The sequence below is a fragment of the Lonchura striata genome, chromosome 4 (genome assembly GCF_050655825.1).
Source record: "Lonchura striata isolate lonStrDom1 chromosome 4, ASM5065582v1, whole genome shotgun sequence".
NCBI lineage: Eukaryota > Metazoa > Chordata > Aves > Passeriformes > Estrildidae > Lonchura > Lonchura striata.
Genome location: NC_140706.1, coordinates 12,194,476 through 12,213,265, shown reverse-complemented (window position 1 = coordinate 12,213,265; position 18,790 = coordinate 12,194,476). Strand labels below are relative to the sequence as shown.

The following is an 18,790-nucleotide window of genomic DNA, read 5'->3' as shown; positions in this document are numbered from 1 at the left end:
GCACATAGCAGATCATAATAATTTTCCCAGTGTGGCTGATCCAAATACTACTTTCAAATGCTAGTACAAATCACTTTAAAGACAGGATACAGGAAAAACATTAATTGATTTACACTTCTATAGCAACTTCTAACTTTGAACTTTCATTGTTTCAAAATCAATCCCTCATTACTCATTTTTTACTATTATGTATCTCTTAATTATATCGATATGCTAATATACAAGCAAAAAAAATCACAATACAGTTACAGTCAATCTACAGAACAAAAAGTTAGTTCAAATTGCAACTAAAAAGCTCCTTTTAAAAATTCAATAAATTTCATTTGTGTTGTGTATCATGTTAATTAAGTACTAAAAATATACATAGGTCATATAATGCCCTTGGATTATCTATTACATGTAAATAGTGCATTTCCTGCTGATCTAGTAAAAAAATTATAAATACAGCAATTGCAAAATTAATTATAATAAAAAACCTACAATTTTCCATTGTTATATTTGATTGCTATTAATAAATCTACCTCTTTCCTGAGTGAAAACTGTTTTATTAGGAGATAAGGTTATCATGTATTGGTTTTCTTCTCCTTTATCTACTTCTGGACTTTAAATACTCCTTAGAAGTTTTAAGTATGCTTATATTTTTCAAAATATAAAAAAATAGAAACATCTCTATGAGGTTAAGCATTCAGTTTCAAAGGTGTTATGAAGTTAAAATCAATTAATATCTGGTAAGCAGTCTGAAAGCCTCAGATAAAAGAATCTGTATAAATTCTGATCTACCTTATGTAGCTCACACTGAAAGTGGCCCAAATATATTCTGGTACAAAAGATACCAATGAATCATAATAAGTTGTTATTATTACACTACTAAATCCATTCATTTTACAGTGAAAACTGCAAATTTTCTAACTGCAAGCACTGTAAATCCACAGTGGTATTTGAATGCCTTGGTGATTTCCTTCTGTCTCCATTAATTAAGACGCCACAATCCAAGCTTAGCTGATAATGTGAACTGGAAAGGAACCAAGACTGACTCTGAGAGAGGTGACCTGTGCAGAAACAACTCCACACAAAAGTTCTCCTTAGAATGAAAGAAACAGATTTGGGCAGGTGCAGACCTGCCAAGCCTCAAATACTGGGGGTTAGATTTAGACTGACTCTCCCCTCATGTTCCTGAACAGCAGGATGCTACTTCCAGCACATTCAGTGGGCACTGTCCACCTGAGCATGTGGAAAGGATGCTGTTTCACAGTTCTCATTTTTCTGCAAAAACCATGCATTAGATCCTAAATTACCAGAGAGCAAAATATCAAAAATTGCATTAAAATAGCAGGCTTGGAATTCAGTAAACAAAAAACAGTACTCAAGATATTTCTACAATCTGTCCAATATGAGCATGTGTGACAGGTAGTGCCTTCAAGTTAGGAAACATATTATTATCCCTTTTTATAGGCATGGAATTGATATATATTGTCAAAGGCTTCTCACAGCTAATCTGTGAGACGGTGAATAATTCAACGTGGGCTGTCTGTACCCTGAAGCTAAAACCATCTTTAAGAATATGCCAGGAGGTGAATCTTGAGACTTCAACCCTGTTGTGCCTGGAGGCTAGGAATCCTCCTTGGCATATGCAAATGTTTTGCAATTCAAAGCCAAAATCCAATGCTTGTGCCAGTGGGACCATTTCTGTCCTCCTCAGCATGAAGGGGTCTGCTGAGATGCTCCAAAACTAAGGGGGAGAAGCAGAGGCCAAAGTATTTTTCCAGGTCCTAGGCTTGCTCACTGTTGGTGGAAACTGGATTAACCACAGCAGCACTAGGACTGATTATTTCTTCCTTTTCCCCTCTTCAAACCAGAAAACTCATGTAGCAGTCTATTATCTATAACTGCAAAAGCTTAAAATCTGAGGATTCAGCTGTATTCCTCTGTATTTCTAAAAACAAACTTTAAAATGAAAAGGGAGAGGTTTTATTTTCAATAATCTGCTTTTGTATCACATGCTCAGAAGAAGACATTCTTAGTTATCTGAGGAAGGTGAGGGATATTTTGACCAAGGGAGAAGGCTAGAAATAAACTCCCAGACTTCATAAGGTGACTTATCATTTAATAAGCATAAAACACCTCTCTGTAACAGGTATGTTTCATTTTGAATAAGTAACAGTGACCCCAAAATTCAAAGGTAACTGTAAGTAAAACAAACTACAAAATACTAAAAGAATTATCATCTACTTTGAATTAATGTAAACATTATTTAATACTATATATTTCAATGCAAAGAAATCACTTTATATTGTGTCAGTTCCCAAAGATGAGATTACCCTATTTTTTATCAGCAACTTCTAATTATACTCAAACTTCTAGAACAAAAAAATATTTTCTGATTACCATTAGATCTAAAATTTAAAACCATTTTTGTGGTATTTTATGTTATGCATCATCTGCAATAATAAAGTTTGTGGGTGTCTAAGTGCTTCGTAAATTACACCTATTCATGTTAGGTTACATTCAGTTTTTTTCTCTTATTTCATATGTGAATACCTCCTCTTGGTAGTAATACTGCCTTCATTCATCAACAGGCTTGAGACATGTCAGAAATATGAGTCAGTATCAATACCCTAGTATTATTCTTCCTGTCTTCCCAAGATTTGTGTACCTCTTTTAAACTTAAATAAACTATTCTGATGATAATGAATGAAAAGAAAAATAAATTAATCTCTCTCACCTACCTTCATCTACAGATCTACAAATAATAAATTTACAACAAATACAGAAGAAAAAATTCTAAATTTCATATGAAACACAAGCTGCTGAGTAAGGTGATGCCTTTGTCACAAGATCTATGGATAGCACTGCATATTAATAGAAAAATGGATTGCTCTTTAAGTGTCTATGAATAATCAATTTGAAAAATCTCATGATTCTATTAATAAAGTATACAAAAAACAGATATCACAGGCAGTATGACAGTCTTGGTAAACTCTGAAAGAGGAAATTACTAAAACAGTAGATTAAAATGAGCAAATATATATGTCAGCACTAAAACACACAGAGCAAATATTGCAAGTACTGCCATGTCCTGCATACTCTCATCAATCTTACCATTTGTTGATAGAAGTGAGTGAGCTGCATTTTGCTGTGGTAACCACTTGATCTTGTTTATTTTTTCTTCTATCTCCAAGCTCTTCAAATAATCAAATTCAGGTTCATGGCTCTGGAAAGTGCTGTAAACATTGTACTCCCCCTGATTGTAAGGCTCATTTTTACTCTATGGAGAATAAAAACAACAGAAATGTTGTTTATGACAGCAATATGTCTTCATCTCTTAGAAGAGGTGTATACACAGCCTTATATATATAAAAATATTGAACATTTACTTTAATTTCTCATTTAAAACATTATATTGACAGATTTGTTTCAGTAAGAATGAAATTTCCTGTGAGCATTGAAACACTTAATATTATAATTTTGGGAGAAATGTCAGCTATTCAGGAAAGACTTCTACACCAGATAGTGCATATGAACAGAATTTACAACATAAAGGTAAATGAAGGTATTGTGTTAAATGGAATAGGGTTCCATCACCAGACAAAAGCTATTAAAACAAGTCAGAAGTAAACCGAAAATAACCTACTTTTTTCTTATATCAGAATTTTGGAGCTTTGAAGCGTTTTTGCTTGGGACAGCAAACTTACGAGTTAGAAGTCCGTACCCTATTTCATTTCTTCTTTGAACAGGTGATGCTCTGTTTTACTGAATCTTGAGATTATAAACAAGTTTGTTAATTCAATTCAAATAAAGTGTTAAAAATTAAGCCAGGTTTTATCAGGCTATTAAGGATGACACTGGCATCCCACATACCTCAGGTTCCCTTTGGAATATAACAACTCGGCCCCCCTTGTCACCAGTAGCCAGCAGTTCTCCAGTGTGGTTGAACTCAACTGTAGAAATAATATCAGCTGGAGGAAGAAAGAGAAAAAAGGCAGATTTTAGAGTGCTGCTACAACACAAAGTCACTAGAAATATCAGGCACTCCACAAAAAATGCAACAAATGAGGGATTTGAAGGAATTCACATGAATTCACTAATGCAAACAGGCTGCATGCCATTACAATCTAATGAAACAAGTGCAAACATTAAAGAGGAAAATTTGTGTTTCCAGCACATCTGCAGCTTGGGGGAGAAGAAGCTCTTTGGAGAGATTATGCTTCAAGAAGAGCCATCTTGGGTGGCTACAAAGGTTTTTTTTCACTACTGGCAAAGAAAAGAGCTGGCCTCCTGCTATATGCTCTAACAAGGACCAACATAACATCAGTTCTCTTGCATGTATTAGTTATTCTACAAGCTTTCTGGTGATTTTAACATAACCCCCAGCACTAGTTTTCTCAAAAATGTATTGGAGTCAAAAGCAAAGTATATGCAGCCTGTCCTACCACTGAGGAATGAAGGCAAAACCAGAACTGTTCACTGTGCAACGCTGGCAAGAACCCATTCTAAATCAATGTTTTCAAAAAATCATTTCAGCACTGTAAAAATGTGCCATCAGAAGACGAAAAGAATCTCAGTCTCTCTTTTCCTTATTTTCAACAACTGCCTTCCCTAAGCAATTTCATCAGCTTAAACAAGAAACCTCATCAAAACCTGAGGCCAGTCTTGAGCTCAAATTACTACACATCAGGATGAGAGGGAGAAAGAGGCTGTAGGAGCTAAAGAACTGGTTCTCCTGTTTGAATGAGAGTACATCCTAGAATCATAATCCACAGTTAATCCTACACTATTACCATAATTTGAATTAAAATGCCTAGTGCAATAGTAAATTAAGAAACCATCATATATACAATCACAGGCAAATGCAGGGTATTACTCAGAGATTGCATGTATGAATCCTCTATAATGATCGGTATTCACTCATCAGAAATATGGGCCAGATTTTAGAAGCATCAGTAGTTAGGAGCTCCCCTTTAGGCATCAAAAGCTGCAGTTCCCAAACACGTTCATCATCCATCAGTTTATAGTGAGAACAATGATGTGACAGTGGGCTAAGCTCTTTTGAGAACCTAGCCCCAAATGAGTTCACAGAAATTCAAAGGAATTGAAATAACAAGTGGATGTACCATTTACTTGATACGTTTTATGAATTGAAAACATCTGTTCCTATTATTCTTTTAATAAACTAGCAGTTTGGTGTTAGAAAGCCTCTGTTGCCAGTAGCTCTCATCAGCAACACAGCCATCCAAAAGCCAGATTCTTACTCAAACATTATAAACTATTTACCATCTAAAAAAGGAAAACTTTGCTCCAATCACAGTAAAGAAAAATATCTTTTCATTTTTTAAACAAATCTTCACCATCGAATTCTTCTAAATCAAACCAATATTCCCCCATTTTTTTCCTCCACTACTCCAATATACAAAAGAAGAAAGGGGAACCATAAATGGATGTGTAGACTGAGAAAAATGTCACATGAAGACTTAAGAGTATTTTTGGTCTGAACCCAAATCTTCTCAAAGGTAATGGCATTTAATTTTTATGTGGACTTGCACAGAATGCATAAATAACTACAAAAGCCTGAGACTTACCAAAGTATAGGAAAAGGACTCTGGTTATATTTCATGATGCTCGGGTTTGCAGTGGGTTCAGCTCAATGTCAAAAATAAAAAGGGTTGTTTACTCAAATCTAAAAATCTAATAAACTTTTCTGGCATGTAATGTTCATTCAGACTGCTTTCAATTGAAGAATGCTTATTGGCTATTTTCTCCTTACCCTGCAGAATTCAGTAGGTGCAGTCACCAGCTTATAAATTGATAGCTGCATGATTTTACCCATTCAAAGCTGTATTTCACCCCAATCACAGAGGCAGAACTGCAGAGGCCTCACATTGATACTCCTTTTAAACTCTGCCTTATCTTAAGTGTGCAATGGGCAAGAAGGGCAAATGCAGAGGGAGAAATGCAGCATTAAAATATGTGTGTATGTATATGTATGAGTCACATACTGAGACTTTCTCAACTGGTCACAAAAGAATAAGGTAACTGCAAAAGGAATAAATGGCATTTGGACATATATGTGTGAATGCACTTGCTATTGGCCTGGGATAATTCCACAACATTACAAAATATTCTTCTCTACAGAGGCAGTGATCATAAATATATTGCACTTTACAGAGGGCATCTGTCATTGCCCAGTAAGGTCCACAGCAGTATTTGCACATAATAATTGAACCAGGATTGTAATAAAACAGCTCTGTGTTTTCTTATTACATTTGTCATTAAAATATCATGCACAGTTAAATGATTATTGTTCAAATAAAAGGACTGTGGTCAGTGTGCAACAATGTTGTTCTGAGGCAAAATTCTCACCCCCTCCCAAGGTGTATGTTCCAGATTCATCTCTCCTTTCTATCAGAAAAACTAACCCTGAGCTGGAAACTACCTATCATTTTTTAATTAACTTGTTCTGAAAAAGAGTAGATCCAATATTATGACCTTATAGGCTATGTAGCTTGTTGGTAAAAATTATCCTTGAATTGGAAAATCAGTTTTATTGATCCTGTAAATAACAGCTGAAAACAACAGCTATCTGTCCCCTGCACAGACACCACCACCCCACCTCCCCCCACAAACATATCCAGAATATCTGTTCAGCAGGTGAACATCAGTCATGCTGTTTCTTACAAAGGGTTATCCAGGCTGGCTCTTCCTAAAACAGAGGAGGTAAGGACAGAATCAATCAACAAACCCCTTCATACTCTTCTGCAGGACATTCTCTCATATATTTATTAATGCCGTAGCAACATCAGCCACTACTGTCCCAATCCTACACTCTGCCACTGCAGAGTGGCCCCCTGAGCACACAGAGCAATTAATTCCCAGATTTCAGCCTCTCCAGGATATATAAATGCACCACAATAGAAAAGCTGATGAATTTGCATGTACAGTAAGCCCTTGGCAAAGGATGGCAGAGATGAAAGACTCCTTCCAGCCTTCTCCTACTCTATACCTTCCATATCTCTGCTGGCAGTGCCAAGCTTTGCACTGATGATTAGGATTACCAGAGACAGAGATAATTTACCTATTAAGAATAATTATGGGTAACCTCAATGCCAAACGCTTACAATCAAACTGTAAATCCCATCTTTTAGAGAACATTAATCTTCCTACTCCAATTTTAAATTTTCCATTTTGTCTATACAGAAATATATATAAACTTGTATTTAAAAGTCAAGATACTCAATATTTTCCCTCAATATATAGGTGCTGACTGAGAAAAGCAGACCCAAAACTTTCAAAAGATAAAAATACTCCAGGGGCATAAACACCTGATTATCTGGTCCACATGCAGGAACAGCAAATGTCCCAGTATGTAAAATGCATTACAGACTTGAATCCCAAAACTTATTTTACATATTCACAGAAAGATACCGCATAACTCTACACAGAAAGATTTCACACTACTTTACAGCTTAAACTGACAAGAAGCTTCTCCTGGTCCAGTATTTAATTTACTGACTCCTAGTCACCCCTGCCCTTTCACACCTCACTAATTCCTCTGCAGATTCACAATTTACACTCCTTAAATGTTCTTAATGGCTATGTTGTTAATGGCTGCTGCCTAGCTAGATATATTCAGATTATGTGATAGATCTAAGTCCATCACTGTACCTCTGGGCACATCAGGGTAAACAAGCTGGTTGTACTGTTCTTTCCACAACTTCATGAGTATTGTTCCAGCATGGACCCAGGCAAATGAACCCTCCAGCAGCCCTCCCTCAGGCTGAGTTCAGTGATGAAACAAGGTTAGTACATGTAACCCAAGTTAACTTTAGCCTTTATTTCACACCATTACATACTTTTCTATGTTCACCTTCTAGCCTCTCACAGCTTTATTTAAAGGAATAAGCTATTAAAAACCATACAGAACACCAACAGGTCCAAATATGTCTACAATAAATTAGAAAAGCCTTATCTATATATTCAATCTTCCTATCATTTTGGTGCACTCAAGTGTAATAGCATGCAATTTTCTGCCAAAAATGCACTCAGTGAAGCTAAGTCTCAACAAAGTTATACAACTTCATACAGTCTTTTGGTCAGAAACTTCAAGCAACTCGAAGAAAAGCTCAACTGTAGTTTCTATGTGTTAAGTTTCTACCTTTCTGGAACCTTTCATCAGAAGAATGTGGTGGTTGGGTTTTTTATTTTGGGGGGTTTTTTTGTTTGTTTGTTTGTTTTGCTTCAGAAGGTCAGGAAACAAAGAAAATTTTGTAATTATTTCATCCAGCACACTAAGGCAGCTTTTTGAACAGCACAGCAAGTTTCGAGGGAAATCATGCAACAGTACAGGGAAAAGAAGATCAGCGAATATATCTTCAACTGAATTCCAGTGTAATCCTGATAGAGAATTAAAGGATTTGGAATGGGCCAGAACACTGGAATTAACAACAGTACTCTTCTCTAAGAAAAAAGCTGTGAAATCCTACCAGCCAGAACAGGTCAAACTTGGCATTAGTATCACACCCACCACAGTCAGCACAGCAACACAGCCAGCCTGAGCTGACTGAATCAACATCTGGGTCAGGTTTTTGTTGTGTGTGCTCCCAGCGGCCAGCAGGCAATCTTGTACTCTACGTTATTTCAACCAAGTTCTGACCTGGCCTAACCTTGGTTTGTGAAATCCAATAAGATCACAGCACAATCTGGCATGGCTGCAAGCAATGTTCAGTCATACTGATACAGAAGTCCCTGAGGAGAATAATCTGGAAGAAACAACAAAGAAGCTTGCAACAAAGAGAACCATAAAACAAAAGGACAAATGGCAAATAAAAGAGGAGCAGTATTACAGTATCTCGAATGAAGGGACAGCCAATACAAAGAGCCGTGCTGTCAGAATTTAGTCTAGACTAAGAAAGAAAAAAAAAGTAGGAAATGAAAAAAATAAATGGAAAAAAAGGCCTGCTACCTTTTTAAAAGCTGGAGTTTCAAAGGTTTCCTCAAACAGCTAGAAAATAAAGTAGGTAAAACCTCAAATGTATGAAGGTCTTATTTTCTGAAATAGCTGACAGAAAGATCCTTGACAACTGAAAAATTTCCTGCTTGAAGTAGCAGTCTCTGTAAAGTGCATTCACTTTGGGCCACAGTAGTATTATTCACCATCTTGGATCCAGAGATTGTAAGACATTAGAAGCATCCTCAAAGTTCAAGCAAGCATAATGCAAACTCTCCCACATCACACCATCCACCTTCACTGGGTCAAATACTTAACACCCATAACCAACACACCAGAAAGCCAACTCCACACTTGGACACACAAGACACAGCATCATAGAATCACAATCATCAGGGCTGGAAGAGACCTTTAAGATCATCAAGTCTAGCCATCAACCCAGCAGTACCATTGTAACCCCTAAACCACATCACCCAGATACAGGTTCCTTGTCCTACACACAAACTGCCTGATCACCTCTCCAAGGCACCAAAACAACACAATTTATGTGCACAAGATGAGGAAAATAAGAAAAAGGAGAGCACAAGGATGCATGAGATGTCAAGAGAAGGACAGAGCATGCAAATATTAGAAAAGCATGATGAAGGATGCAAAAGAGCACACCTGAGAAACTACATGGACATATGAGAGCTTAAGAAAGCACGAAAGAGTACAAGGAAATGCTACAACAGAAAAGAAATATTTTGAAAAGAGGCATCTATCTGCCCCTTCACTCCTAGGATTATTTGTCATCCTGGCAAGTCTTTAATTTTGCTTTTTTCCTCATTTATTATAGCTTTAAAGTCTGATGAGTTTGTGCTGAAAAATGGCAAATGTTTGCTCCAGATGTAGGGACAAGGCAAAACATGACAGGAAACAGATTTTGGCAAAGGCAAACTTTGAACACAGATGCTGCTAACAGTGGAAAAGCTTGAGGAATCACTGAAACAAGGTGATCAATTTAAATGAAATCCAGAGATGGGTGTCCACTACACTTCAGGTAGTTATTTTTTTAACTGCCACCTTGCCTAGCTTCCTTGCTTACAAAGGCAAATATATTAAAGGCAAAAACCAAACAGCCCATTTAATCTTGTCAAACAAGAACAAGGTTTATCAGGCTAAATATCACTTTTTTTCCTGAGTACAACCTCTTCCTGACATGAAATCCAAACTCACACAGCTAAATGCTGACCAGGTCTTGAAATGCTCCTTGAAACACGAGCACTTCAGCTAGGTATGACAGTAAATAAATGTTTAAAAACCCCAAAGAATGGGAGCAACAAATTTTTCTTACTTCAAATCCTGGCAAGCACTGTGCTAATGTTTCCCTTTTCTTCATCTTTAATCTCCAACTTTTGGATTTTAGAAATGCTACACATACACACCTTGGTAGCCTACATCAGGCTTAGGTGACCATGAGACCAGTATGAGACTTTTGAATTTCACAAGTCCATGCATCCCTATCCTCAGGGACCAAGAAAAACACCTTTCCATGCAGAATATCTGAACATATATTCAATACTCACTCAAAGAGAAAATTCACTTGAAACAGAGTCTAGAAAAACCAAACCCAAAGTCTTTAGCCTTTATGAGTACTTAGAACCTCTGTGATTTATTCTTTTTAGCCTGGAGATTTAATGGAGTTGGATTTTTCCTCCACTACTTTTGTATGTGTTTATTTTAAGAGCCTAGAAAATTTTTTCAACAGCTTTTTAATCACATGCTAATTTCTAGCTGTATTTCTCAAATTAGAAAAATCAACTATTAGAGTACAGTCAATGTAAAAACAGAAATGCTTACAGGACAAATATGTAAAGCAGATTATCTGGGTTCAGTGCTCTATGCTAAAACAACACTTAATACTGAACACAAGTCACTGAGATTCAGTGTTTCATAAACTGACCCTCCCACATATGTACTCCTCATTCAAAACCTCAAAGTCCTTATTCCAGAGGTTCTTGCAACCATCTCCCACCTGCAGAGTACAAGGCTTCCAGGAAAAGAGGCCCAAGAGACTTGACCTTCTGCCCACTGAGGTAAATGCAAAGTATCCCACCACTTAAGTAGTAAATAAGGTCAGGGAACATTTGTCAAATGTAGCATAGCTGAAAATTAGGACACATTTCTCAAAAAAATTGGCTGCAGTTTTCATGCACTTCACTGTCTTCATGTTCAAGGTGACCCGATTAGACCAGCAAGGTTGCAAAGGCAGAAAGGATAATTAACGTTCATATTTTCCTTTAACATTATTAACATTATCCTTGCTGAAGTCACCAGGTGCACTGCTTTGTGCCTTCTTAATCTGAGCTCGCAGTGGACGGATAAAAAGCTTCCCAAGATTCCTTTTAATGCCTATTTAGGGCCCCCAATAGTGGCAGGCACTGCACCCCTGCAGTCCCTGAGCATTCTCTCTGTGCTGTGAGCCTGCAGCTCTCCCTGAGCACTAACAGGCTACACAGGGGCTGCTCCAGCCCTGCTTCCAGCAGTACCTCAGCCCCTGGGGATGCCAAAAAGGGCAACAGCAATCCCTCCATCCTGTTCAGCCTGGACAAGACCAAAAAAAAAGACCAGAAAGCCTTTTGCTCTCAGTAAATTGCAGCCATTTGATAACTCGGCTTGTATCTGTTCTTACAAGCAAAGCTTAAAACTAAGGAAACCCTGCAGATCAGTACCTATTTTAGCATAAAGATATTCACAGAAAGCTTCTAAATTTCACATTCCCTCAAATCTTCTTCACAGCTTACACTGCGTAACACATGCTAGTCATTTACTCTTCTGAGATTTTGGGGCGGGGTGGGGGGAGAGATAAAAAAAAAGTTAAAATTGCAGCCAGCTCTTTCTTTCTTTGCTGACAGATGAGACCCTCATCTAAGCAAAGGACTCAGTAACAGGCTTGAAACATTCTGCTTGATAAACATGCGCATATTTAGAAAATGTGCCAGTCCACTCCTCTTACCAACCCACACTGAAGGACAAAAAAGAAAAAAATTGCCATGGGCATCACATCGTGCATTTACGATTTCCAGAGAGAGGTTTAAACTGGTACCCACAGAAGGAAGCCTGCCTGAGCTGGGAGCTGCTGCTCTGCTCCGTGTTACTTCCCACCGAGGAGCTGCACAGCCTGGCTGCCAGCTACAGACAGATTAGAAATGGTGCTGCCAAGTGGTAAAAATGCTAGGCAACGGGGTTTTGTGGAGAGCACAGAAAGACCTTGAACCTCACCCTTCATTTCAGAGCAAATGTAAGCCAAAAATGGGAAGTGCACAAATTATTAATATATACTAATTCTACTTTTATTTTTGGAAGTGATTGTGCTTTTGCATAATAATTGCAATGGTCTACAATAAGAAAGCATCAAGTTTTGCTAAAAGCCTATTCTAAAACAAAGACAAAAAAAAAAAATCCCACCCATATTTAGAATTTTAAAGGGGAAGAATTAATTAACATATGAAAGACTAATAAAAAATCATCCAAAATTTAAAATACAATTCTCAACAACCAGATTCCATGTGAATGTTATATCCATATATTACATAAAATTTCAAAAGAATTTCTCTGCCAGCTGGTTCTGAACTTTTCTTTTCCCCCTCCTCCTTAACTGAGCAATTAAATTCTAGAAGCAAAGCTCTCAGTAATTCTGTCACAGCAGTTCTTATGTTCAAAGCACTTTCTGGGTATTCAACTCCACAGCAGCCCAAGGAAGTCAGCAAAGAAATGTCAGCATTCCCCTTTTACACAAAAGAAAAAAAATGAAACAGATCCTCCAGAGTTTTTATCCAAGATCAGAGAACCAGTTTTGATTATACACATACTAAGGGACAGATAATCCATGCTGTGGCTTAGCAAAACATTTCTATTTAATAAAGCCCTTAATCACTTGTCTAGAGACTTAAATGTTCCTATATTCAGCTCAAATGAGTATGCATGTTGCTAAATGAATATACTGATGGAGTCCCAACAAAGCCTCACAACAGCATGCACCCAGGGAGAAAAAGCTGAGTGAGTAGGCTTTTGGGTGAAGCAAGGGGCAAATAATCTTAAAAATCATGAAGGACTGAGCTGGAGCTGGACTAGAGCCAGAGTCTCTATGCACAGAGCAATGACAAGGCAGGCAGAGACACAACAGCCCTATCTGTGCTAGCAAATGAAGAGCTCCAGGATGTTCCTGGGTTTTGCAGTGCTATGATTCACACTGTTAAACTGATAAAGAGAAGACCTTGAAAGGCTTTTGGCTGTAATAAATTGCTCTCTCCTAAACACCACTCTGGCATGGCTCAGAGGCTACAAGGCAGGGCCACTTCTCAACAGGCAGCACACACAAGGTCACCATGGTTGGGAAGATGCAGAATGTCACCCCTGTGGCATGGGCCTCTCTGTGCCAGCTGGTCCTGGGGCTCCCAAACATCCAGTTTGCCCAGGCAGATGTACTTGTGAGTGAGTGCAGCTCACAGGAATCAGTGTGGCACACACACAGTAACATTCACACTCTGCTATGCCAGATTATATTAGGGTTTCCCAGCATGTACAGAGGGCTCTGGAGCTGCAGAACTAGCACAAGGAAAACAAACTGTGTTTGCTTTCTCAGTTGTAACCCAAAAGGGTGGATGGGAGTGTTTAAATCTTCTCATCAGAGACTCTGACTACAGCATCCAAATAAACTATATTCAAACACCATGAATAACAGACAGCTCTAACTCACACATCACCAGACATCTCTGTGATTCCCAGCAGTGGACCAGCAAGCTAAGGTCACACACAGGGCTTGCTGCCTGTCATGGGAGCTCCATGCCAAGCCATGTAGATACTCATCTAGCATTAGCATCTGTTTGCTTGGCAGGCTCCAAAGACAATTCCGCTGACAACTCTGAATTTGCCTCTGGGTCTGTCACGAGATCATATAACTCTGGGACTTCTGGGAATGCCTAATACTTCTTTGATGAAGATCATGCATATCATAATATATTAGCTTCATTCTAAGCCTCCCTTGAAATCAGTGTGACCTCTCAGAATTATTCAGGTTGTGTGGCTGGTTTAAGTGTGTAAACTAAAGCCAAGTTCAAAGATTGTGCAAATAGCTCTTGTTTGCATCAAGATCTCTTCAGCAAGTTTACATGATGATCCCAAGAAGATGAAAATCAGATTTTTCAGTGTTAATATGGGTGGTTGTTACTGACAGAAGACCAAAGTCTGCTCCCAAGCTTGTCTAAGATGAACCGGATAACTGTATCACCCTGCTTTAAGGTTTGGTATGCATGTGAAAATGATACTAAAAAAATACTTACACAACTTTACATTGGTCTAAAAGCTCGTTTCATAAGGTTCAGTTCATAAAAGGCCAAAGTCTACTTTTTATCTATCTATCTATCTATCTATCTATCTATCTATCTATCTATCTATCTATCTATATACACAAAGGTATCTATGCAACTGAATCAATGTGAAGAAAGATGAGATTGCTCACATGCTTAAAATTAAAAGCATGCTAAATCACCCTATTATGTCAGGAAATAGATGAACTCTTGGCCCTGAAACATTGAATTCTAGACAGCTGCAGTGTGAAAACCCAATGTTAAATTTTCCCTCAGGTTTAAATGCATTGTATTTCTATAATTACTCACTTTAAAAAATTACTTAAAGAGCAGAAGACACTAAAAATCAATGCACCTTTCCCCAATCTGTGTCTGATAAAGAAACTTCAAACTTCAAAAACTGTTAACAGCCTCAGGAAATAAACATCCCCGTTTCTGGGATATTCCCAATGGACATCAATTACATAACAGGTCTAGAGCAGCAAATATTACAAATGCCATAGACAATGTCTAAAACAGGAACCATTTGTTGGTCAGGTAGTTTCTGGGTTTTTTTTATTTTATTTCTGAATGTAGCAGCATGCAGAGAATCCAGTCATTATGTAAAACAGCCCTAAAAACTCTTTCCAGTCTAATAATGCAGTATTACAAGTGGGAAATCAGACCATTCCCACTGTGTTTACAGCTATGGAACAGACTTCAAAGCTTCAATCCTATGTTTTAACACTAAGCAAAATCAGTCCTTCTTCATCAAAAGGTAAAATGCAAAATATAATTTTTTTTTATCCTATCACTAAAACTGCAAAGTCAAAACCAGAATCATCTGGAAAAATAAACATCAGTAATCAGGTTTCTGTCTCCTGTACAAAAACAGAACTGGAGGAATTTCCTTAGGAGGCTCCCTGAACCAGGGGGGCTTCAAAGCAAATGGTGGTGGCTCACAAATCTGCAGGCGTCTTCCCCAAGGCCATGCCTCCTGAAGCCATATTGCTTGAGAATGCTAATTTGCAGCCCACACAGGCAACATTTAGACACCTAAGCCCTTGATAGAAGGGCAAGGCTTCCAAACTTCCCTAATATCCTTGAAGCTGTGCCTCACAATCATCTTTGGCTGTTAAAACACAGTCCACAGTAATTACTGCTGTGCTCTCAAGGCAGAGCAGCCTTTGCTGCAATACAGCAGTTCTGGGACATGAGGCCAACTGAAGCCTCAAGTCTATTTTAGTCCCACTATAATTATAAATTATGGATATGTAGTTGAGATGCTTGTGAATTGTTTGCATGAGGGTGTATTTATGCACTGCAGAGGAACACTGCAGACGAATATCTGAGCTTGATCTGACTGAACTGGCATCAGAGCCAATGTAACAGCAGCACGACAAAGCTGTGCCCGAGCCATCACTGCTGTCAGGACTCACTGCCTGTTCAGAGCTAACAACAAAACATACCTTTTCAGCATCCTCCATTAAGCAATCTTGACACATCCATTAAATACTGAATGAAGAGAAAAGGTGTTGACAGGTTTCTCCAAGGAAAAACAGAGGCGAAACACACTGGTTAGTTGTTCAAAGGACTGTGATAAGGGAAAAGTATTATTACCCAAGTCAGAACCACAGAGTAGATGCTGGTAAATTTGCCAAAGCCTAGTTGAGTGGAGAGAGACATTACCTTACCCATGCATGCACGAGCTCACAGCTGCCATCAGGCCTCACACTGCACAGTGAAGAGGACAGATGCAGACCCTGCCACCATTTCCTAACCCTGGAAGAAGTTGGCTCTCTACAACAATGTTTTTATTTTACATTTCTATCCCTTAGTAATGCAGTATTTTTAAGTAACAAAAACTCCTCTTTTTACTTCAGTACATCACTGTACTTTTCTATGAATATCACCTCAGATCAAATACCTGGTGTTTTTAGTTTAATAGCCTCGTATCCACTTGCATAATTAGCAAGTAATTCTTTGGAGAAAGAGGTTTGCCTCTGCTCTAACAAGAAAGTCCACTGTAATGCAGTACCATATTGAGTAGATTGTGGGGATTAAGTACATTTTCCACCACAAACAATAGGGAGGATTTCTGTAATCAGCCTTGCAGAGGGCTCTAGATAGACTGGAGCATTGTTCTATGATGAACGGGGTGGAATTTCTACAGTCAAAATGCCAGATTCTGTACGAAGGACAGAGTAACACAGTAATAAATGAGGAGAGGAACAGCTGGAGAGCTGCCCTGCAGGAAGGGTCTGGGGGTGCTGCTGGCCAGCAGCATCTCAGTGTGAACCAGCAGTGGCCCTGGCAGCCCCGAGGGCACCCCCTGTCCCGGGGTGCATCAAGCACAGCACAGCCGCAGAGCAGGTCCCTGTGCTGCTGTGCTCAGCGCAGGGCTGGCCGCACCTGGAGCTGCGCGCTGGGCTGGGCCCCACGGTTCCAGAGGGATTCAGGGCTCTGAATGCATCCAGAGGGTAACAAAGCTGCTGAAAGGGCTGGAAGGAATGTCCTGTGAGAAGTAGCTGAGGACTCAGGGCTTGTCTAGTTTGGATAAAATGAGGCTGAAGGGTGACCTCATTGCTCTCTGCAGCTTCCTGAGGAGAGAAGTGGAGAGAGAAGTGCTGATCTCCCTCCCTGGTATTCTGTGACAAGCCATGGGAAATGGATCAAAGCTGCATCTGGGCAGGCTTAGACTGGACAACAGGGAAAATTTCTTGACTGAGAAGGTGGGCAAATATCAGAACAGGCTTCTCAGAGAGGTGGTAGATGCCCTAGGCCTGTCAGTGTTTAACATTGTGTAACTTTTGGTCAGCCTGAATCAGACAGTTGTACTACATGGTCATTGCAGATACCTTCCAACTTAAGTAGTGTACTTTATTTTAATTGTCTCACTCTGGTCAACACAATTATTTCAACTGTCACATACTTTTTGCCCCTAAACACTAAAAAGAACTTAGACATGAAGAAAGAGATGTATCACATTGTCACTCTCAGATAAAAAACAAAGATTGGAAGAAAGAATATTATTTCCTCAGTATGCTGTCATTCAGAGAGGATCAAGTCAACCTCCTACATCTTAGTCTGATGCCTCAGAATACACAACAAATTATTGTATGTTAGCTGTTCATGAGAGTGTTCTTGAAACTCCTCAATCTTCAATCAAAATGTGGACTTATGAGTGAACTTCAACTGAAATCAATAGAAACAATAGAAGTTGTTTCAATAATGCATCACACCAAATTTTGAATGTGCTTCCTGAATATTCAGAAAAGGTATTCATTGTATGCAAGGGAAAAATATAAATTTTACCTTAAAAAAAAACAAAAAATAGGGGTCCTGCCTCAGAGTCTTATGAAGAGAACTAGCTATTGTTTCATTCCTCCATGCTTAGAATGGAGGCCTGAAGAAAGCAGCCAAGACCTGAAAATTCTATTCATTTGTCTCTCTTAACTCCTATTAATTCCCAGATTACTTGAGGCAAAAAATCCTTGCAGAAAGACATGAGGAAAGAAGGGACTCTACTTAGGCTAAATTAACATACCAGAGGGAAGTACCTACTAGAGTTTTAAAACTGCAATCCAACACTCCCTAAAAGGACTGCAGATCCTGACCTGTACCCAAATACACTCACACAGGGAAGCTGAAGCAGGCAGCAAAGCTTCTTTTTCCAGTAATTTTGCACATAATTTTGAGCTCCTTTTCATAAAAGAGACCCTTTTATCTGCCATTTCCATTGCACTGCTGATTGTATACCCTGGGAAACTGTCTGCAATAAACATCCAACCATCAAGCAGTCACTAAAATATTCCTTTTTCAGAAACTAGACAAATGACAATCATTATCATAAATGCCCTATTACGAGAAAAGAAATTTATTGTCATACTAATGTTTCTCCTGATGATGTGAGATAAAGAGTCCTTCAAAAGATGTCAGAGTAATACCTGACCTGTTGGAGCTAAAAGCTTATTGACAGCTTCAGAAAGTCAGAATTAAGCTATACAAAAATCTGTATTTTTCTGGTAAAAGAAAGCAGGACACTATGAAGCACACAGGAAAAATTTCCAACTCTGGATTTTTTTTTCTTAGTAACTGACAAGATTTACTTGCCAGCTGGTAAAATAATGAAGGAAAGAGGCCAGCAAAACTATACAAAGCTAAGAGAAACTGCCTTGTACTAATTAGAAACAATGTGCAGCCCAATGACACTTTATAGACTTCAATTAGCATACTCTGCAGGAAGGAGCTTTCAAACATCTGTATGATGATTCTTGTCCACTGGGATGTCATTTACAGTGCAAAATATTAAAAACAGGGCCAAAAAATCAATTACAATCTTTGTAAATGAGCAAAGTCTTTATCTAAGGGATTTGAACTTGTATGTGGAAATCTGATTTAAAAGGAGAGACAGAATCTGATTTGACAATGAAAAGCAGGCAGCAGCACACCCTCCATCTGATTTGCACAAAATTAAACTTCAGGATCATTAGGATAATAATCTGTATATAAAGTGCTAATA

At 38.4% G+C, this 18,790-nt stretch overlaps 1 protein-coding gene across 13 annotated transcripts in view; it reads right to left on the bottom strand.

Annotated features, from left to right (window-relative positions):
• Positions 1-18,790, bottom strand: part of PPP2R2C (protein phosphatase 2 regulatory subunit Bgamma) — a 191,666-nt gene that overhangs the window by 51,473 nt on the left and 121,403 nt on the right. For 12 of the 13 annotated variants that reach the window (XM_085577658.1, XM_021550759.4, XM_085577659.1 and 9 more), the window contains 2 exons: positions 3,859-3,956; positions 3,100-3,265 (listed from right to left, as the gene is read on the bottom strand). In XM_085577658.1, the coding sequence (XP_085433784.1) occupies positions 3,100-3,265; positions 3,859-3,956 (264 nt within the window). Of the gene's footprint in view, positions 1-3,099; positions 3,266-3,858; positions 3,957-8,657; positions 8,716-18,790 lie in introns of those variants that run through there. The other variant, XM_085577660.1, reaches the window with a different exon arrangement.